Here is a 22,679-nt window from a genome sequence, read left to right as displayed (position 1 = left end):
ATGGAAAATATTTTAAAGATAAAAAATAAAGTTTAGGTCTGGAGAGATGGCTTAGCAGTTAAGCGCTTGCCTATAAAGCCTAAGGACCCTGGTTCGAGGCTCAATTCTCCAGGACCCACGCTAGCCAGATGGACAAGGGGGTGCACGTGTCTGGAGTTCGTATGCAGTGGCTGGAGGCCCTGGTGTGCCCATTCTCCTCTCCCTCTCTCTCTAACTGCCTCTTTCTGTCTGTCACTCTCAAATAAGTAAAAAAATAAATTAATTAATTAAAAATAAGATAAAATAAAGTTTAAAGACAAAACAAAACAAAAGGGATGGGGAGATGGCTTAGTGGTTAAGACACTTACCTGCAAAGCCTAAGGACCCATGTTCAACTCTCCAGATCCCACCTAGCCAGACACACAAAGGTGAGGCAACTGCAAGGTCACACATGCCAACCAGATGGCACAAGCGTCTGGAGTTTGGTTGCAGTGGCCGAGGCCCTGACGCACCAATTCTCTCTCTTCTCTTTAAAATTAAAAAAAAAAAAAAAAAAAAAAGCCAGGTGTGGTGGCACATACCTTTAACCCCAGCACTGGGGAGGCAGAGGTAGGAGGATTGCCGTGAATTCAAGGTCACCCTGAGACTACACAGTGAATTCTAGGTCAGCCTGGACTAGAGTGAGACCCTACCTCGAAAAACCAAAACCAAAACAAAACAAAAAACCGACTCCAGGTTCAGTGAGAGAACATGTCTCAAGTAAAGAAGGGTAATTAGCAGCAGAGGTCTCCCTGCACTCTCCCCCCGCCTCCTGACACATGCACACTCACATGCACACGCATTCATATACATGCCACACCACACATACGGCATATGCCAAAAAAAAAAAAAAAAATCCAAAGCTAGGCAAGGTGGTGCACATCTTTTAATCCCAGCGATTGGAAGGCAGAGGTAGGAGGGTCACTGTGCTGTGAGTTCAAGAGCAGCCGGCAGCTACAGAGTTCCAGGTCAGCCTGGACTAGAGTGAGACCCTGCCTTAGAAAACAAGCAAAACAGAAAAGAAAAGATAGCAGGAAGGGAGGGAGGGAGGGAAGGAAAGAAGGAAGGACACCAAAAGAGAATTTATTTACATTAACAGAATATGGGCCAGATTTGGCCGGCAGGATGCAGTGAGCCGGCCCTGTACAGAAAGGTGACCTCTAAAGTCTCTTCCACCTTGAGCACTCCACAACCCAGGGACAGCTGTGCTCACGGCCAATTCCAGGTCAGATGGACAGTGTCTCTATTGGGTTTTTACAGCTAGCCAGTGGCGGTCTGAGCCACGCCATCTGGTTCAGTATTTCCCATGTCATTTCTACCTGTGTTACTAAGGACACTGAGGCCCAGAGAGAGACTAGAAGCCAGGCCCCCAAACATGCTTTTTCTAATGTTGTCTTCAAGGCACAGACCAACTTGAAGTGACCGTTGTTGGAACAGACCCCCATCAAGTCGCTTTTATGTGACATCTCTCTCCTCCCTCTTTCCTGAGCTTTGTAATTTATGGTGATGACAACTTTCCTGTCAGGCCAAGGGGTTAGCTGGCCAGACAGACCTCCCGCCCGCAGGCTTCTAGACACAGACAGCCTATCTCCTGGGTGTCTGCCAAACTCCTGGGATTGGGAGGAAATTTTAACTCCGTGTGGAATAGATTTAATTCTTAGCATGTCGAATCCCCCTTCCTGAACCTCAGAGGGGGAAGAGGGGGAGGCAGAGATGCAATAGGAAGAACAAGGCTTCCTGGCTCTCCAGGTGACAGATTCAATGTCCTGCCAGCCACTTATCCCTCGCCACCAACGCCCACCCCTTCACCCACGCTGCCCCACAGGACAAATGAGTCCCAGGCTCTCCTCTGCAAGCTTGCTCAGAGCAAAGCGTCCACCTCGTCAGCAGTCCTGAAGGCCTAGACAAGGAGAGGCCAAGAGAAGCACCCAGCTTGCCAGCTAGGCCTTGGAACAGCCAACTGTGAATTTAGGGCCAGAATCACTGACTTTGAAGGAAAAGTATCAACATCCTATGTGTCTCGGTACACACACTTCTTTGAAATTGTTTGGTCACGGGCTAGAGAGATGGCTTAGCAGTTAAGGTGCTTATGTGCAAAGCTAAAGGACCCAGGTTCTAGTCCACAGGGCCCATGTAAGCCAGCACACGGTGGCACATGCACATTGCAATGGTTAGAAGCCCTGGTATGACCATTCTCCCTCCCTCTCTCTTAAATAAATAAATAATCTTTAAATCATTTTCATCACCAGGCATAGTGGCGCATGCCTTTAATCCCAGCACTTAGGAGGCAGAGGTAGGAGGATCACCATGAGTTCAAGGCCAGCCTAGAACTACAGAGTGAATTCCAGGTCAGCCTAAATTAGAGACCCTACCTCAAAACAAACAAGCAAACAAAACCACATCATTTTCATTGGGCAGAGTGGCATACATCTTTAATCCCAGCACTGGGGAGGCAGGGGTAGGAGGGTCTCTGTGAGTTCAAGGCCAAACTGAGACTACACAGTAAATTCCAGATCAGCCTGGGATACAGTAAGACCCTACTTCAAAAAATAAAGATCATTTTCAAGAGCTGGACAGATGGCTCAGCGGTTAAAGGTGTTAGCTTGGGTTTAGTATTCCCGTAAAGTCAGATATGCAAAGTGGTAATGCATCTGGAGTTCATTTGCAGGATCAAGAGGCACCCATTCTCATTCTGTCTATCTATCTGTCTGTCTGTCTCTCTCTCTCATATGTATCTTCTTACAAATAAATAACAAAATATTTTTTAAATCATTTTCAAAAGCCGAGCGTGGTGGCACATGCCTTTAATACCAACACTTGGGAGGCAGAAATAAGAGGACTGCCATGAGTTCAAAGCCACCCTGAGACTACATAGTGAATTCCAAGTCAGCCTGAACTAGAGTGAGACCCTACCTTAAAAAATAAAACAAAAAAATCATCTTCAAGAGGACGTCTGTACCTGCAGCCCCTCTCCCTTCTCCATGATCACAGCATCATGCCCATCACAGGCAACTCGGGCGCAGAGATTCACAAGAGGCCCAGTATTGTAACCTGCTTGCTATGCAGTTATAGAAATACCGCTTTACCTCTCTAGAGCTTAATGTTTCCCATCTGAGAAACTGAAAGCAATTCGGTTTGGCTTTGTCTCATTGCTTAACTTTTATTTAGTCATTTATTTGCACGTGTGCGTGTATGTACACGCGTGTGTATGTGTGTATGCAGGGGGAGGGTGTGCCTGGATCTCTTTCCACTGCAAACCAACACCAGATTCAAGGGCTGGAGAGATGACTCAACCATTAAGGCACTTTCCTACAAACACTAGACACTTGTACCACTTTTTTTTATTGTTTGTTTTTCAAGGTAGGGTCTCACTCTAGCCCAGGCTGACCTAGGATTCCTTATGGAGTAGTCTCAGGGTGGCCTTGAACTCCTACCTCTGCCTCCCAAATGCTGGGATTAAAGGTGTGCGCCACCACGCCCGGCTTGTACCACTTTTTTGTGTTTGGCTTATGCGGACAGTTTGGGAATTGAACCCAGGACAGAAGGCTTTGCAAGCAAATGTCTTTAAACACTGAGCCATCTGCCCAGGTCCCTGAAGGCAATTTGTAAGCATGAAGTGTTAGATGCCACCATACCGCATGGTCACGCGTGCCCTGTTACTCACGTGATCACGACGGGAGCCACCTTGTTGGGGATGATGGACTTGGCCTTGCTGTTGTGCAAATTCGTGGGGTGGAAGGAGTGCACGCTGAGAGAATGCCGGCCGTCCATGCTGCTGCCGCCCTGCAGGCCCTCGAAGGGGGCGCTGGCGGCCACCGTCTGCGGAGCCGTGCTCGCCGTTGTACCCATGGTCTGCCAGCTGCCTCAGGACCCCCAACCTGCAGGAGAGACAGCGCGCAGTTCCAAGGGTCTGGAATGAGCCAGGGCGGGGGACTCTTGACTCACGCCAGCGGTGGCTCCCAAGGCGGCTGCAGACGGATGAGGGCCGCCATTGCGAAGCTCACCCCGGGTGTGCCGCGTGCCCGGCCTCTGTGGGCCGCCTCGGGACACTTACACACAGAGGGGCACAGACCAGATGTCGGGGGAGAGGGCGCTGCAGAGATGGTTCGTGAATAAAGTGCCTGCCGTGCAAGCTTGAGCACTGCAGTTCAGACCCCAGGTCCCTTGTCAAAGCCAGAAGCAGTGCAGTATCTCTGTAATCCCAGCACGCCGATGGCAAGGCGGGAGGCGGATCCAGGAGAATTTTCTGGAAGCTCCCAACAGCAGCCAGCCTGGCAAACACGGCCATGACTAATGAGAACAGGAGACTCTGCCTCAAAATGAGGTGGAAGGCAAGGACCAACATCCCAAAGTTGTCCTCTGACCCCCCACCCCCAACACACATCAGGACACTGGGCGTGCCGAGTCACATACAAGAACGTACGCGTCGTAACACTGAAGAAATACAAGGGGGGGCAGGAGAGATGGCTCAGCAGCTAAAGGCACTATTTTTGCAAAGCCTGACGACCGGAGTTCAATTCCCCAGTGCCCATGTAAAGCCAGATGCACAAAGAGGTGCATACACCTGGAGTTTGTTTGCAGTGTCAAGAGGCCCTCCTGGCACATCCATTCCCTTTTCCTCATACTGTCTCTCTGCTTAGAAATAAATACTGAAGGCTGGGTACTGTGGCCTCCATACTCACACATACACATGTATACACCATACTCACACACACACACACAAGAAGAAGACCAGCCCTGATCCCGAGGACTATATGCCCCCTGGCAAAAATAAAACAGACAGGAAGGGGTTAACCAGGCGCAGAGGTGACACTGGTTCAAGATGTCCAGGCCGCGAGAGGCAGGACAGAGTGACAAAGAGCCGAGCTGCCAGTTTGGGTAGGGATGGGACGCAAGGCATTCTCCACAGGCCCACTGCCACCACCCCCACACTGCGTCCTGCTAATCCCTGCATCATTCCGGTGTTGGTATGTGTGCTTCCAAAGAGTGTGAAGGACATTCTAGCCATGAGTATCATAAAAAGAGGCTCCGTGGATCAGGTACCTGTTACCCAAGCATGTCAGCACTGAGTTCAGGTCCCCCAGACTCCACGTAAAAGCTGCGGAGGGCTTCTGTCATCACAGCGTGCCAACTGGGAGGTGGAAGGCACAGATAAAGAATTTCCCAAAAGCTTTTGGGAAGGCGGGCGTGGTGGCACACGTCTTTAATCTCAGCACTCGGGAGGCAGAGGTAGGAAGATCACCCTGAGACTACATAGTGAATTCCAGATCAGCCTAAGCTAGAGTGAGACCCTACCTTGAAAACCAAAAAGGATAAAAGTTTTTGGAGCAGTCAGCCCTGCCACTGCAGCAGTGAGCAACAACAAGTTTGAGAGCTGCAGAGACCCTGCCACAAACAACTTGGGAGGCGAGGCCACTCAAAAATTGTCCTCTGGACGGGCGTGGTGGCGCACACCTTTAATCCCAGCACTCGGGAGGAAGAGGTAGGAGGATCACCATGAGTTCGAGGCCACCCTGAGACTACACAGTGAATTCCAAGTTAGCCTGGGCTAGAGCAAGACCCTACCTCAAAAAAAAAAAAAAGTTGCCCTCTGACCTCTGCATGCACATGCCCACACTCACATACATGAACATGTATACCCACACACACACATCATACACCAAAAAAAAGGAAAAAAAATATGAGGTCAGAACCATTATACTATGTGAGTGCTCCACAAATATTCGAAGAGTAGACCCCAGAACCCAACGCCAACATCTGAGAGGGAATGAGCTCCCCCACCCAAAGAATGCTGGGTCGCCTCCAGGACTCAAAGGAAACACTTAAGGATGTGTGTGACAAGGGGCCCACAATGGTGTTTTGCTGATTAGGGTGTTGACGGCAAGAATCAAGTGCTGAAAACAACTTCCGGCCAACAGCTTGGGGTGGTGGCTGAGTTATGGGAATACGGAGCAGTCTTCAAACCTCTGCCGCTGGCTGATGAGAGCGACGTCTGGGGAGCGGGAAGTGGACAGAGGGAGCGGGCTGGACCGAGCGCATTCAGCAGGGCTCTCAGGACCTCAACGAGTTCTCAACCCAAACGGATTACAGACAACTTTTTTAAAATACTTTTTAAATTTATTTATGAGAGAGAAAGAGAGACAATGGGTGAGCCAGGACCTCTAGACGCTGAAAATGAACTCCAGACACATGTGCCATCATATGCACCTGGCTTGCGTGGGTTCTGGGGAATTAAACCTAGGTCCTCAGGCTTTGCAGGTAAGCTGCCTTAACTGCTAAGCCATCTCTCCAGCCCTACAGATAACTTGTATTCCTCCTTTTGACTTGCCTGCTTTTCCTGGTTTGTCTTCTCTGAACGTAAGGAAATAAGTTAAAATCTGTTTAAAGCAGATAAAGGAAAAGTATTGGGAAGAAGGCTAGGACGTGATCAAATTGCTGCGAGGCGGCTAGGGCAGGACTCAGGGGTCTGCTGGGAAGGAAGGAGCTTGGAGTCCCAAGTGGCAGGGAGGAGCTCAGGAGTCTGGGCCCCCCACACACACACACAGGGCTCCAGGCTCCAGGATGTATGTGGAGAATCCAGCCCCCAACCCCTATTCTTAAAACGCAACCACCCGCCAAGATGCCTGCGGGGGGGGGGCGTGCATCATGTGGCTGGGACAAGGCTCCCAATCACCCACTGCTCCTCCCCACCACCACCCTCGCTCTCATCACCACAGGGGCACCTGTGAGTGGTGAGGTCACACAGGGCCAGCAGCCAGGCAGGCCAGATCAGTGGGCAGGCTGTGCTTGCCCTGCCCTTTCCAACTCCACACCGGAGCTCCCGGTGCCCATGCGGGAACCCCACCACCACCACCCCGGCGCCGTGCACACGGGCTCTTTCCCCAGAGTCTCCTCTTGCCCAGGGAACTCAGAAACCGGCCACTGGACTCATCTGCCCTTCTAGAAGTTTCTTCAAAGTAAGAAAGCCCCCCCCACACACACACACACAGACACACATATTTCTGCTCAAACTTGCCATCTTTAAAATCTCCCAGTAGAAGAAGGTGGGTGCGGTGGTTCACATCTGTAATCCCAGCACTCAAGACACTGAAGTAGGAGGATGGCCATGAGTTTGAGGCCAGCCTGAGCTACCCAAGTGAGTTCCAGGTCAGCATGGGCTAGAGTGAGACCTGCCTCAACCACAAACAAAACTCCAAGTAGCCTGGTGACAGGTTAGTTAACAGGTGCACCTCATGGTTCCAAGAGCCCATCTCCCTGGAATTCTCTCTCACCTCTCTCTCTCTCTCTCTCTCTCTCTCTCTCTCTCTCTCTCTCTCTCTCTCTCTCTCTCTGTGTGTGTGTGTGTGTGTGTGTGTGTGTGTGTGTGTGTGTGTGTGTGAATGAGCCTGTATGCTCCCAAGCAGAAAAGCAGGTGGCTCACAGAGAGGGAGCCCGCCCCCCCAGTGAACCCCAGCTGGCAAGCCACAGGGCGGGAACTCTCTCTACTTCAGCCTCTGCAGCTGCCAAGCCCCAAACAGCCCTCACCAAAAATTCCCAGACCCCTCCCAGCAGCCTGGACCGAGGAGTCGTGAGTGGGGGCAGCTCCAAGCAAGGCGCACAGGGGGCGGGCAGGGAGCGACACCTCGCAGAACGGGCCCGCAGCTGGCAACTTCTGGCCACAGCGGTCACCAAGGCCAGGCCCTGACCCGTTCCCACAGGAAGAGCTCCGTCCCACCCCTCCAGCCTCCCATCCCCATGGACTGCTCTGGGCTCCAGCCTGGCCCCCCAGGCCCACTGGCAATGGCAGGCTCCAGCTGGTACCCAGGAAAGGCGGCCAACAAACAATACAGATGTGCGCAGCTGGCAAAACAAGCATCTGGGGGTAGGGGAAAGGTGGCAAACATTGAAATCTGAGCCGGCCCCCAAAACGTATGGAAGAAGGAAGAGGTAGCCTTCACCCTAAAACCTCCGTCCACTGGGCCTCCCAGCTCAAAGGCCTTCACCTCGCAAGCCACAGCCGAGGGCCTTGGACAGCCTCCTCCTCTCTGAGCCCCAGTCACATGGAGGCCTGTCTCAGCCTTCCACAAGGTGGCAGGGGACTGCTTCCACCCCATGCCCCTCACTCCAGGGCTGCCTTTGTACATCCTAACCCAGAGGCCCAGCTTCGGGGGACCCCCCCCACCCCCGCTGACTGCACACCTGCCCCTGCCCCGCAACTCCAGCCGCCTGTGTGAGCCGCTCAAAACACTACACCAGCCATCCTGCACACCCCCACCCCCACCCCCCCCCCCCCGGCTCTGATCTGCCACTGGCTCAGAGAATGAGCTGCACACTTTACTGCCGCCGCAAGGAATCAGCTCAGGGGACCTGGCGGGGTCTCTCTGTGGTCCCTCCTGCCCAGACTGCTTGGCTACTGTCTCAGGGTCGAGACGCCATAGCACCCGGGGGACCTCACTTCAACACCAAGGGCACTTGCCTCTGAGTGGTGGGCGGGAATGTGTTATTTTCTTGCTTTTCTTTTTCTTTACTTATTTGAGAGAGAGAGAGAAAGAGAGTATGGGCACCTCAGGGCCTCTGGCTGCTGCAAATGAATGCCAGATGTATATGCCACTTTGTGCATCTGGCTCTATGTGTACCCATGTAAGCCAGATGCACAAGGTGGTGCATGTGTCTACGGTTCATTTGCAGTAGCTAGAGGCCCGGGTGTGCCCATTCTCCCCCCACTCATAAATAAATAACTAAAATATAAAACAAGGATGAGATAATTAAAAACTAAATGAGCCAGGCATGGTGGCGCACGCCTTTAATCCCAGCACTGGGGAGGCAGAGGTAGAAGGATCGCTGTGAGCTCAAGGCCACCCTGAGAATACAGACAGAATGAATTCCAGGTTAGTCTGGGCTAGAGTGAAACCCTACCTTGAAAAACCAAAAAAAAAAAAAAAAAAAAAGCCGGTCATGGTGGCACACGCCTTCAATCCCAGCACTCTGGAGGCAGAGGTAGGAGGATTGCCGTGAGTTCAAGGCCACCCTGAGACTACAGAGAGACCTTACCTCAAAAAATACCAAAATAAATAAAAATTAAACACTAAACTAAATGAAAGGCTGGAGAGCTGGCTCAGCAGTTAAGAGTGCTTCCTGAGCGAGAGTGCGGGCCTGAGGGAGCCTGAGATCGCTCCGTTCAATTCCCGCAGCCACATCAATAGCTGACCATGGCCATGCAAGTCTAATTGGGGCTTGAGCAAAGTGCAAACTGGGGGACCAGTGAAGAGCTTCTGTCTCAAGCAGGTAACAATGGAAGGGAACACCCGGCATTCTCCTCTGGGACACACACACACACACACACACACACACACCGTCACACCTACTACACACATGCAAATAAGTACTATGAAGTCTTCTGAGGGCTGGTATGGAAGGAGCCCCTTCAATGACTCCTAACTATTTTTTGGTTTGCTTCTGTGGCTCTGGGAATTGAACCCAAGACCCTGCACATGCTAGGAAAGTGTTCTACCACTAAGCTACATCCTCACCCCGTAGCTTTAGGTTCCTGAAATGCCTTTGGTCTTCCTAAACTGGAAAGGAGAAGACAAACATCCCAGGCAGAAGGCAGAGGAGCCCTGCAATGAGGCCGTGGGTCCGGCGGGTGGGCCTGCACGGTGGTCAGGTTTCAGCCTGCAAAGCGCGCGAGGTGGAGTCCTGAGAACATCAGCCCCTGTGGCCCACAATCCTCTGAGCTCCACAAACACACTGTGGCACACACACTGAGACACACACAAATAGTTTTTCTTTAAAATCCAAAAAGAATTCATTGAATGCATATTGTGAAGACCCCAGGAGAAGCTCTGGTTGAGCTCTGGAGGACTGAGAAATTGCATCTGAACTTGGGACAAAACCTTGGGATCCATAGGCCTGAAGGGGCCACGCGTGCTGTGTGTGCTTGTCCTTAAAGCGGCCATGTGTGCTTTGTGTGCTTGTCCTTAAAGCAGCCACACATACTGTGTGTGCTTATCCTTAAAGCGGCCATGTGTGCTGTGTGTGCTTGTCCTTAAAGCGGCCATGTGTGCTTTGTGTGCTTGTCCTTAAAGCAGCCACACATACTGTGTGTGCTTATCCTTAAAGCGGCCATGTGTGCTGTGTGTGCTTGTCCTTAAAGCGGCCACACATACTGTGTGTGCTTATCCTTAAAGCGGCCATGTGTGCTGTGTGTGCTTGTCCTTAAAGCGGCCATGTGTGCTTTGTGTGCTTGTCCTTAAAGCAGCCACACATACTGTGTGTGCTTATCCTTAAAGCGGCCATGTGTGCTGTGTGTGCTTGTCCTTAAAGCGGCCATGTGTGCTTTGTGTGCTTGTCCTTAAAGCAGCCACACATACTGTGTGTGCTTATCCTTAAAGCGGCCATGTGTGCTGTGTGTGCTTGTCCTTAAAGCGGCCACACATACTGTGTGTGCTTATCCTTAAAGCGGCCATGTGTGCTGTGTGTGCTTGTCCTTAAAGCAGCCACACATACTGTGTGTGCTTATCCTTAAAGCGGCCATGTGTGCTGTGTGTGCTTGTCCTTAAAGCAGCCACACATACTGTGTGTGCTTATCCTTAAAGAGGCCACATGTGCTTTGTGTGCTTATCCTTAAAGCGGCCATGTGTGCTTTGTGTGCTTGTCCTTAAAGCAGCCACGTGTGCTGTGTGTACTTATACTTAAAGCGGCCAAGAGTGCTATCAGCACATATCCTTAAAGCACTTCCCTTTTCCCCTACAAGCTGCCAGTCAGGCTATTTCATATCAAACCCATGATCTCAATACAATATTAATTCCAATCTCTGGCTTCTCTCGGAGTCTCTAAAGATGTGCACCAGCAGGGCTGGCCTCACGGAGGGGCCCCTTGAGCACCCCCTTCCAGGCCCAGCCTCCCTCAAGAGAAGCACTCAGAAGTGGGATAAGGCTCTCACCCTCCTGATCATTGTCTTCATTGCAGTCCTGGCACCTGCAGGTCTTCCTCAGAGCGCCAGCGTCCTGGCCACTCTTCCAAGAGGAGACCCTGTCACCATCAGTCATGGTCTGATCACAGAGAAGTCACCACCTCCCTTATCCCTGCAAACTGCCACTGAGCTGGCTCCTATCATCCCAGAAGCCTGTCTCCTTGGGCTCAGTCCAGCCTGTGACGTGTGGCCCTCTGGTCCCAAAGCAGGACTGACTTCCCTGGGAAATGTCCACACGAGGCTCTGGGCTCTGACACTTCTCCCAGTTTCTCAGCCTGGAACATCTTTAAGTCTGACCAAAATACCCACAGTGGGGCCGGAGACATGGTTTAGCAGTGAAGGAGCTTCCCTGCAAAGCCAGGCTGGAGTCCCCAGGACCCACATAAGCCAGAGGCACAAGGTGGCACATGCATCTGGAGTTTGTTTGCAGCACCTGGAGGCTGCCCTCTCCCTCCCTCTCCCTCTCTGTCTCTCTCTCTCTCTCTCAAATTAGTAAATTAAAATAAAATATTTTAAAATACCCATAATGCCAGGCTTGGTGGTACACGCCTTTAATCCCAGCACTCAGTAGGTAGAAGTAGGAGGATCGCTGTAAATTCGAGGTCACCCTGAGATGGCACAGTGAATTCTAGGTCAGCCTGGGCTAAAGCAAAACCCTACCTTGAAAAACCAAACAAGGGCTGGAGAGATGGCTTAGCAGTTAAACACTTGCCTGTGAAGCCTAAGGACCCCGGTTCGAGGCTCGGTTCCCCAGGTCCCAAGTTAGCCAGATGCACAAGGGGGCTCACGCATCTGGAGTTCGTTTGCAGAGGCTGGAAGCCCTGGCGCGCCCATTCTCTCTCTCTCCCTCTATCTGTCTTCTCTCTCTGTGTCTGTCGCTCTCAAATAAATAAATTAAAAATTTTTTTAAAAAAAGAAAAACCAAACAATAAAATACCCACGGCACTCACACACCCCCCAAAAAGGAACAAATACCACTTGCTTTTGATGGGGATACCCAGGGCCAAGATTTCATTGCCCACTTGCCTTGTATATACTTGGGTCAAATGACTAAATTCTAGCGACATAAGGGACAATGTCATATGCTAAGTTCCAGAATCTTCCCTCATAAAATCTTTTCCTCCCTGCTTCCATCCTGTTGCCTGGAACACCGACGCCACGTCCTAGGAATGGTAGAGGTCCAAGTGTCCTGAGAAAACCATGGATCAGAGCCACCGCTGCAGGTCTGCTCCCAGCAAGCACCGGGCTTGGGACAGGACGGAGAAATAAACTTCCATCTTGTGTAAACTCTTGTTATTTGGTTTTTCCTATGACTTAGAGCCAAATCTAATCCTGACTAGTGCACACTGTTATTTTCAGACTCTGACCCTCTGTGACCACAGGTCACACAGCCACGGGACAGAACTTCTTTCTCCTCCTGCAAGTTTCCCTGCTGGTGGGCAAGACAGGAAGCCCGGGAGGCAATGATGGAGGGATCACAGCAGCCATGATCCCCAGACACGGGAACCTGGGGATGGCTGAGGAGACATGTACAGGAGACTGAGAGCACCATTACCCGGCCCCTCCAGCTTCAAATACGGTGCTCCCTGCTGCTGATAGAAACCAGAGGCTGCTTCTGCTCCCACGAGGCAGAATGGCTGCATGCAGTGGTAGATACGGCCTCTCCTGACCCTTCAAACAAGCACTTCTTTTTTGTTATTGTTTGTTTTTTTGGTTTTTGTTTGTTGTTTTGTTTTTGGTTTTCCAAGGTAGGGTCTCGTTCTAGCCCAGGCTGACCTGGAATTCACTATGGAGTCTCAGGCTGGCTTTGAACTCACGGGGATCCTCCTAACTCGGCCTCTCGAGGGCTGGGATTAAAGTCGTGCGCCACCGCGGCCAGCAAGGAGCCCTTCTGAGTCATAGGAGTCCTTGCAAAGCCCCAAGGGGACATCAGGTGACTGGCCACGGGGGCCCACTAGGACTGAAACCTGCGGGCAGTGCACGCAGCGGGAAGGGAGTGACAGGCCTGTCCCCGGTTGCTGCCCTCTGTCCTCGGTGCATTAGGGTGGGCACGTGGAGCCTCAGGCAAGACCAAGACACGCAGAGACTCCCGGGAGCCACACAACCACTGCCCGCTGGCTCTCCTGATGGCTACGTGGGGCCTCAGATGGTCAGTGGTGACTTAACCCTAAGCCCCACTGTGGTGCCCAGCAGCACAGCAGGGACTCCAGAGGCCTGTCCCTGCCCCCTCCCATGTCCATGGCTTCCAATCTAAACGCCCCTGCCCAGCACTGAAGAGCCCTTATGGGGATAGGAGGGTCACTTGGCTTATATACTTATATACTTATACAGCCTGCATGAAGCCCTAGGTTTGATACCCGACACAACGTAAACCAGTGCCTGTAACCCCAACACTCAGGAAGGGGAGGCAGGCAGCGCACGAGTCCGTCCTTGGCTATAAGCCCATTTGAGGCCAGCCTGGGATCCATGAGACCCAGTCTCCAAAAAGAAAAAAATTCCAAGGCCATGCGAGGTTAAGAAAATAACCATGAGTTCGAGGTCAGCCTGGGACTACAAAGTGAGTTCCAGGCCAGCCTGGGCTAAGAATGAGACCCTACCTTCTACCTTTTAAATAAAAATTAAATTTAAAAAAAAGAAAGCCCCTTCCCACCCTCAGCACCCATGTGCCCAAGGCAAATCCAGGTGGCTGCTGTCCCTGGGCATTTATACTAAAAAAAGCCCCCCTTATTCTAATTTTATCTGAGAGAGAAAGAGGCGGAGAGAGAGAGAGAGAATGGGCATGTCAGGGCCTAAGGTCACGGCAACGGAACTCCACACGCAAGCACCACCTTGTGCATCTGGCTTATGTGGGTCCTGAGGAATCGAACCTGGTCCTTTGGTTTTGGAGGCAAGCGCCTTAACAGCTAAGCCATCTCTCCAGCCCTGAAAAAGTGCCCTAAATGTGGAAGTGTGGCAAACTCAGCCCTGGCTTTTGAGTAGGCTTCCAGATCAGCCCAGCCCTCACAGGCCACCCCAGTTTCCACACGGAAAGTAAGGGGCCAGATGGCACCCAAACACTTGACAGCTGAACCCTTCACGCAGAATCAGCATTTCATGACAGCTCAGTGCGCAGACAGCCATGAGCTGAGTCATCGAACTCACAGCTGCCAGGAAGGGGACTGCGGAGGCTTCCGTCCCTAGAGCCACCCCAAAAGCCCTTCCTGGGAAGAGGCTCCCAAGCTGCCTACGCCCTCAAGGGTCTCTCACGTCATGGACCCTTTCCCCTTCCACGCATCTAAGTTCCACCCCACCCACCTGTGGCCAGCAGAAATGCCCCATGAGGGCTGGAGAGATGGCTTAGCGGTTAAGGCACTTTCCTGCAAGGCCAAAGGACCCAGGTTTGAGTCCGCAGGACCCACGGAAGCCAGATGCACAAAGTGGTGCATGTGTCTGGAGTTTGTTTGCTGTGGCTGGAGGCCCTGGCATGCCCATTCTCATTCCCTCTTTCTCTCTCTCTTTCTCTTTCCCTCCCTCCCTCTCTATCTCTCTCAAACAAATATGCAAATAAAATCTTTAAAAAATAGAGAAATGCCCCATGCCCTGGAGTGCTCAGTCCATATTCCATGACCTTTGACACCCCACCCCCAACTTAGCATTTGGCAAGTACATGTCTTGGGCTCCCTTGGGTATGAACCCACAGCACGTGTAGGTTCCACACATCACTTGCTGAATGAATGTCTCATTCCCTGTCATAGCAGAAGCTCAGAGCAGCTCTACAAGGGTAGAGGACTACTGTCCCGTTCAGTGGTAGGCAAACTGAGCTCACGAGCTCACGTCAGAGCGCTGGGCCCTTCCCACTGCATCTGCCCCACCTCTTCCCCTGGCCTCCCCTGAAGTGGCCTCGGCTTTCTCAGTAAACACACGGAGGCCTAGAAGGAGGACACTATGTAGGACAGGGGGACAGTCCCTTCCGAGGCCACAGCGTCTCACACGCCCCTGGCAGCCAGATGCCCGGGGTAGTAACAATGGAGCTAAAAATAGGCCCATCCATCTCAAGCACAGTGTGGCTGAGCAGCCCAGCTGCAGGAAACATCTGCTTCAGAACAAACACAGAGGAAGTTACCACACACAGGAGTCCCCCACTGGGGACCCGGACAGGCTGGGATGAGGCCAAACTTTCAGGTCTGTACCTAGAATATGGGTTCAGACCAGCCCCTCACCCTGGACCTTGCCCCTCAACTTCCAACACATACATGGGTGCGCATCACAGTAGAGTATGATCCCCTTGGTCACCAACACGTATCTTAAGAGTCAGAGCCAAAAGCACCTTGGAAACTCCAGTCTGTCCCTTTCACTTTACAAAGGAGGAAACTGAGGCCCAGAGATGGCCAGAGACCCACCCAGTCACAGAAACAGTGGGTAACAGGGTCGGACTAGGCGTCTCCTATCCCCTGTCCCATATATTACTTGCCTGACCAGGGGCCACAGAAGAGCCTGATCGGTGACACGCTCCTCTTCCAGGGGATAAAACACAGCATGACATCAGAATCCAAGAGAGACTACTTGGAAAGAAGAAAGGATTCAGCAGAGGGGGGATTTGGGAGGGAGAAAAGAGAGGGTGGTAGGAGGAGATTATAATCATAGCATATTGCTTCTATTTATGGAAGCTGTCAATAAAAAAGTTTTAAGGGCTGGGGAGATGGTTTAGCCATTAAGATCCTTGCCTGCAAAACCTAAGGACCCATGTTCAACTCACCAGGACCCACGTAAGCCAGATGCACAAGGGGGTACAAGCATCTGGAGTTTATTTGCAGGGGCTGGAGGCCCTGGCTCACCCATTCTCTCACAACAAACAAGGAATAAAGATTCTGGTCCAAGGGACTTCAGGTACACAGACTCAAGGAAGAATCTCCCCCTCAGTGGGCCCAGTCCCCTCTCCACCCTGTGGCTTCCCAAGACAATTTTGGTTTAATTTTTTTTTGTTTTAACAGGGTCTCATATAGTCCAGGCTGCCCTCAAATTCCCTATGTAGCCATGGATGTGAATAATGAAATTATAGTCCTGTGCCGCCACATTTGGCTGATTAATTTTTTATTTTTTTTAAGTAACCTTTTATTTTATTTTATTTTATTTTTCATGGAAGAGTTTCGTTCCAGCCCAGGCTGCTAGGATTAAAAGTGTGAACCATCACTCCCAGCTAATTTTGTTTTGAGGCAGGATCTCACTGTAGCCCAGGCTGACCTGGAACTCACTCTGTAAACTCAGGTACCCTTGAACTCACAGCAATCCTCCTGTTTCTGCCTCCAAACTGCTAGGATTAAAAGTGCGTGCACCATGCCCAGCTAATAATGAACTTTTTTTCTTTTCTTTTCTTTTTGTTTCGTTTCGTTTTGTTTTTTGGCTGACCTGGAATTCACTATGTAGTCTCAGGCTGGCCTCAAACTCATTAATAACTCAGTGGATCCTCCTACCTCTGCCCCCAAGTGTTGGGATTAAAGGCATGAGCCACCAAACCCATCTTGGCTTTGAAATTTTTTTTTTTTTTGAGGTAGGGTCTCACTGTTGCCCAGGCTGACCTGGAGTCTATGACTATGGAGTCTCAGGGTGGCCTTGAACTCACGGCAATCCTCCTACCTCTGTCCCCCAAGTGCTGGGATTAAAGGCGTGCGCCACCACGCCCGGCTTCTGGCTTTGAATTTTTAATCCCAAATGGCACACTATTCCTCGTCAGGGCTGTTAGGGGGCAAGGATAAAAAATGGCAGCTGGTGCCGGGCGTGGTGGCGCACACCTTTAATCCCAGCACTTGGGGGGCAGAGGTAGGAAGATCACTATGAGTTCAAGGTCAGCCTGAGAATACAGAGTGAATTCCAGGTCAGCCTGTGCTAGAGCGAGACCGTACCTCGAGAAACCAAAAAAAAAAAAAGGCGGCACGGTACAGAGGCTACCACGTGATTCCAGAACTGTAAGCAAGCGCCTCACACCCCAGGTTTCCAGCACCTTCCATCCAGACCCCTGAGGTCAGAACACTTCTCCTGACAGCACAGCACACTGCTCTCCTCACCAGGGTGGCATCAAGTCACAGGAGATGAAAACGTCCCAGTCGCAGCCGGAAGCAAAGCAGAGACAGGATGTGCGGATGACACAGCCCGTCTCTGGTAAAGCGGTAAACACGAGTGTCAGAAACCACACTTTTTCAAAGTACAATCACGAAGCATCTCAGCTGTTCACCAGGGTGTGACAAGGGGGTCTGGGAGAGACTCGCACATGGTTTGTTAACGAGCAGAACTGGCCCTTTCAAGGACAGAGGACTGAGTGGTGTTGAGGTCAGTGGTCAAGTCAGGGGCTTCAATGAAAAATCAGATTCTATAAGCCTGGCATGGCCGTGGCGGGTTCCACAGCTTCCCACGGCATAAAGATCTGTCAGGTGGTAAGTGGGACAGTAGCAGGCATTAACGCCCCGGGGTGCAGCTCAGAGAGCACAGAGCCTGCCCAGCCTGTCCCAAGTCCTAGGGAGAGAGTCTGCCCAGTGAGAAGGCCCGAGAGGAACGTCTAGGGGTTGATGTGACAAGCTCTAAGACCTGGAAATGAGTCAGAAACAAACAAAAGGCAAGAGCATCCTCACACTCCTTTAAAATCTCCCAGAAGTGTGAATCAAAGTCACACGGAAAGCAATCTCAAAAATTAGAGCTCAGCCGGACGCGGTGGTTTTTTAATCCCAGCATTCAGGAGGACTTAGGAGGCAGAGGTAGAAGGATTGTTGACAGTTCGAAGCCACCCTGAGACTACATAGTGAATTCCAGTTCAGCCTGGGCTAGAGTGAGACCCTACCTCAAAAAAAAAAAAAAAAAAAAAAATTAGAGCTCAAACATCTTTGCATCTTTACTGCGTTTAGAGCAGGAGTTCCCAGATCCCACCCAGAGGGACTCACTTGACTCACCCAAGGTGACCCAACCACCTGATTCACCAGAAAACGGAACTAATGCCAGGCTGGAGAGATGGCAAGGTGGTAAAGGCAGTTGATCGCAAAGCCTGATGGCTGGGGCTCGATTCGCCAGGACCCACGTAAAGCCAGATGTTCAAAGTGGCACTTGCGTCTGCAGTTGGTTTGCAGGGTGAGGAGGCCCTGGTGTTCCCATACTTGTTCATTTTTTTTCTCTCTCTTTCTCTCTCAAATAAATAAATTATTTATTTAAAAAGAAAAAAGAAAATGGAGCTAATGTTGAATGGAGAAAGGTCCAGCCAGCCGGGTGTGGTGGCACACACCTTTTTGTTTTTTGTTTCGTGAGATAGGGTCTCACTCTAGCCCAGTCTGACCTGGAATTCACTATGTAGACTCAGGGTGGCCTCGAACTCAAAGTGATCCTCCTACCTCTGCCTTCCGAGTGCTGGGATTAAAGGCATGCGCCACCATGCCCACCTAAGCACACGCCTTTAATCCCAGCACTTAGGAGGCAGAGGTAGAGGAGGATCACCATGAGTTCAGGACCAGCCTGAGCCTACATAGTGAATTGCAGGTCAGCCTGGGCTTGAGCAAGACTCTAACTTGGAAAACAAAAAGCCCAGCCAGAGGCAGAAGGAGGAAAAGGAGAGGAAGAGAGCCCAAGAAGGCAGTCTGGATAACACTTCCAACCCAAGTCACAACACTGTATGCTAAGGCAAGGTTGAAAAGGAGAGTGGGGAAAAGGGCGGAAGTTGCAAGATCCGGGGGTCATGCCAGGACTAACGGCTGCTACCCACTGCTCCCTGGGCCCCAAGAGGGTCCCCTTTCTGGGCACCCATCCCAGGTTTCAGCACCACATTTAGCTTCCGGCTTCACTATGGAGGACCAAGACGGACAGTGTCTTGGGCTCAGGGTCTAATTCAATGTCAGGTTGGACTGGTGTGATCCGAAAAGGGGAGGGAAGCTTCAGATGAGATGACTCACAGACAATTTCTTGGATCGAAGACTATTGCAAAGGAGGAGAGAGAAAAGGGGGGAGGAGCAGGGAGAAGAGGAGGGGGAGAAAGAGGACAGAGAAGGAGGGAGAGGGGAAGTTAAAGGGAGGGATCGTGCACTGGACAGGAGTGTCAAAAGACAGAGTTAGCCAGGCGTGGCGGCACACGCGTTTCATCCCAGTCCATGGGAGGCAGAGGTAGGAGGATCACTGTGAGCTCAAGGCCAGCCTGAAATGACAGTGAATTCCAGCTTCAGCTACAGTGAGGCCCTAGCTCGAAAAATAAAAAAGTTTTAAAAACTAGAGAGAGAGAGAGAGAGAGAGAGAGAGAGAGAGAGAGAGAGCAAGGGGCTGGAGAGATGGCTCAGCAGTTAAGACGCTTGCCTGCAAAGCCTAAGGACCCCAGTTCGATTCCTCAGGACCCACGTAAAGCCAGATGCATAGGATGTGCATGCCTGTGGAGTTTGTTTACATCGCTGGCACTCCCATTCTCTCTCTATCTGTCTCTGTCTCTCTCATAAAATAAATAAATAAATAATAAATATTTTAAAGAGAGAGAGAGAGAGAGAGAGCAAGTGAGGGAGCTGGGAAGGGGGTTGTATGGACAAGAAAGAAACCACTCTGTGAGGGAGGAGCTGTGGATGGTGAACAAAGGTGGGGGCTGGAATGGCCAGGTGGCTTTCCCTGCTCTTAGCCCAGAGCTCAATGACTATACCAAGGGACAGTCCCAGGGTCCCAGGACTAGCCAGCATGGCCAGGTGGTGGGGAAGAGAGAAAGGGGAATGAGCAGAGACTGTTCTGGAACTCTTTTTTTTTTAAGTTTTGTTGTTGTTGTTTATTGTCATTTATTTATTTGAGAGCGAATTTATTTATAATAGAGATCGACAAACAGAAAAAGAGGCAGAGAGAGAGGGAGAGAATGGGCGCGCCAGGGCCTCCAGCCACTGCAAACGAACTCCAGACGCATGCACCCCCTTGTGCATCTGGCTAACGTGGGTCCTGGGGAATCGAGCCTCGAACCGGGTTCCTTAGGCTTCACAGGCAAGCGCTTAACCTCTAACCCTCTCTCCAGCCCTGTTCTGGAACTCTTAACACTCCCTACAGCTGGAATGTGGTCCAGAAACCTGGCTCGGGTCTGAGACAGGAAAGCTCTGTCCCCTTCCAGGCTTCAGCGTCCCCAAGAATAAAGAGACACAGCAGGTGTTCCATTTGTCCTCAGGGAGCTTCCTCCAAGGGGCACATCCTTGTCATCAACCTCCCAGGGGACTTCCAGGCAGGAAAGGTGGATGGCTTATCCAGACAGGAAGTGACGTCAGCGGACGAGGCCAACATTCCATCAGGAGCCTCCACCTGCTAGTGACCTGTGGGGGTCATGGGAGCCAGCAGTGTGTGCGCATGTGGAAGCCAAGTGAGGAAACAAGATTGCCTGCAGAAAGCCCGGCACATGGCGGCCCTGGGGACAGGGAAGTGACTTCATTTCACGCTCTGTCCCCGCTGCTTCCGCCTCTGGCACAGGAGGGACTTAACCCTGAGAATGCCATGTCCCCATCTCCTGGCAGCGCTACACAAGCCAAAGCAAGAGAACCCAGGCGTTCCCCACCCCACCCCCACACACACCCAGGTATCCCAATTCACAATTGTGGACAGGAAGAGTGGGGGGGGGGGGAACTATACCAGCTTTCCCAGTACGCTGAGCTGCAGGCAGAGGGAGGTGTTAACTAGCTCATCAGGATCGTAGGGAAGGCTTCTTGAAGGAGGAGGCAACAGAGGGAGGCCCAGGAGGGAGAGGAATGGCGGTCAGACTGGAGGGAACCGCAAGGAGAGAGTCTACTGTGCAAAAGCCTGCCAGGAGCTCACAGTATCTGTGAGATCGCCTCCCCCCCCCCCACCAACCCAGCAGAGATGAGGCGGGGGACGGAACCTGGAGTACCTTGGGCTCCATGCCAGGATGCCAAGCACTGCTCTGCAGGTGAGATGCGCTACCCAGGCCGGGCAACAGGACAGAGTTGCGGCTGTGTGGAGAAGGATGAACTCCTCCTCCGTATCCACTGGGGCCTGCGGCTCAGTTTGCCTCTTGCCACCATCCTATCAGTCCCAAGTTAAGAGAGGAGGAAAAGGGCTGAGGAGCTGGCTTAGCGGTTAAGGCACTTGCCTGCAAAGCCTAAGGACACATGTTCTACTCTCCAGATCCCACATAAGCCAGACACACGAAGGTGATGCCAAGTGCAAGGTCGCATATGCCCACTAGGTGGCGAAAGTTCGGTTGCAAAGGATGAGGGCCTGGCATGCCAATGCTCTCTCTCTCTCTCTCTCTCTCTCTCTAAAGTAAAAAAAAAAATGTTTTAAAAAAAGAGAGAGAGAAGAAAGACAGACTGGAGAGATGGCTCATTGGATAAAGCACCTGTCACCCAACCATGAGGACCTGAGTTTGGATCCTCAGAATCCACTTAGAATGCCAAGAGTGGAGCAGGGAGTGGTGGTGCACGCCTTTAATCACAGCACTCCGGAAGGAGAGGTAGGAGGATCACTGTTGAGTTTGAGGACACCCTGAGGCTACATAGTGAATTCCAGGTCAGCCTGGATCAGAGTGAAACGCTACGTCAAAACAAAAAAAAAAAAAAAAAAAATGCCAAGAGTGGGACTGTAAGCTGGGCATGGTGGCACACACCTTTAATCCCAGCACTCAAGAGGCAGAGGTAGGAGGATCGCCGTGAGTTCAAGACCACTCTGAGACTACATAGTGAATTCTAGGTCAGTCTGTGCTAGAGTGAACCCCCCCCACCACCACCAAAAAAAAGAGTGGGACTGGAGAAATGGCTTAGAGGTTAAGGCACTTGCTTGCAAAGCCAAAGGACCCAGTTTTGAGTCCTCAGAACCCTGGTAAACCAGATGCACAAGGTGGCGCATGTGTCTGGAGTTTGTTTACAGCAGCTGAAGGCCCTGGTCCGCCCATTCTCCCTCTCCCTCTCTCAAATAAATGAATAAAAATATAAATAAAAAAGTGGTAGTGTGTGCTTATCTATAATCTCAGTGCTAGGGAGGCAGAGGCGAAGCCAGGCAGCTCCCTGGGGCTTGCCAGCTAGCTAGCGCAGTAAGAGACTGTCTCACAAAATAAGATGGAGCCAGGCATGGTGGCGCACGCCTTTCATCCCAGCACTCGGGAGGCAGAGGTAGGAGGATCGCCATGAGTTCGAGGCCACCCTGAGACTCCATAGTGAATTTCAGGTCAGCCTGGGCTAGAGTGAGACCCTACCTCAAAAAAAAAAAAAAAAAAAGATGGAGAGGAATGGAGTAAGACACACACACATTCATGTGTGCACTCACACACATAAATGTATTCGGGGCTGGAGAGACGGCTCAGCACTTAAGGTGCTTGCCTGCAAAGCCGACCAACCTGGGTTTGATTCCCCAGGACGTGCGTGAAGCCAGAGCACAAAGTGGCGCATGCGCAGTTTGTTTACAGCGGCTGGAAGCCCCGGCGCGTGCGCACGCTGCCCTCCCCAACTTGGAAATAAAACATTTTGAAAAAAATCAACAATTTGAAAAACTCAAGAATTCACACACACCACAAACACATGCACATGAAAGGAGAGAAAGGGAGAGAGAGAAGAGTGGGGAGGGAACTCCCACTGGCAACCGCAGCCTGGGCCGGGTCTGCTGCGGTCAGGCCCCAGGACCGGGGCGTGGAAGGAGCTCGAGCCTCGGCTCCACCAGCAGCAGCTTGGCCACGCGTGACTCGGCCCCCCCGTGCCTGCCCGAAGACAACCACAGTGTCCACCAAGGCTGAAAGGACCCA

General features: G+C 51.6%; 1 protein-coding gene across 3 annotated transcripts in view; it reads right to left on the bottom strand.

Annotated features, from left to right (window-relative positions):
* Pald1 (phosphatase domain containing paladin 1) overlaps positions 1 to 22,679 on the bottom strand; it is a 76,275-nt gene that overhangs the window by 41,221 nt on the left and 12,375 nt on the right. For all 3 annotated transcript variants that reach the window (XM_045137553.1, XM_045137552.1, XM_004657806.2), the window contains exon 2: positions 3,683 to 3,896. In XM_045137553.1, coding sequence (XP_044993488.1) covers positions 3,683 to 3,867 — 185 coding nt within the window. In that variant the 5' untranslated portion in view covers positions 3,868 to 3,896. The remainder of the gene's footprint in view (positions 1 to 3,682; positions 3,897 to 22,679) is intronic.

Source organism: Jaculus jaculus, chromosome 18 (assembly GCF_020740685.1).
Source record: "Jaculus jaculus isolate mJacJac1 chromosome 18, mJacJac1.mat.Y.cur, whole genome shotgun sequence".
Taxonomy (NCBI): Eukaryota; Metazoa; Chordata; class Mammalia; order Rodentia; family Dipodidae; genus Jaculus; species Jaculus jaculus.
This window is presented reverse-complemented; position numbering and strand designations above follow the sequence as displayed.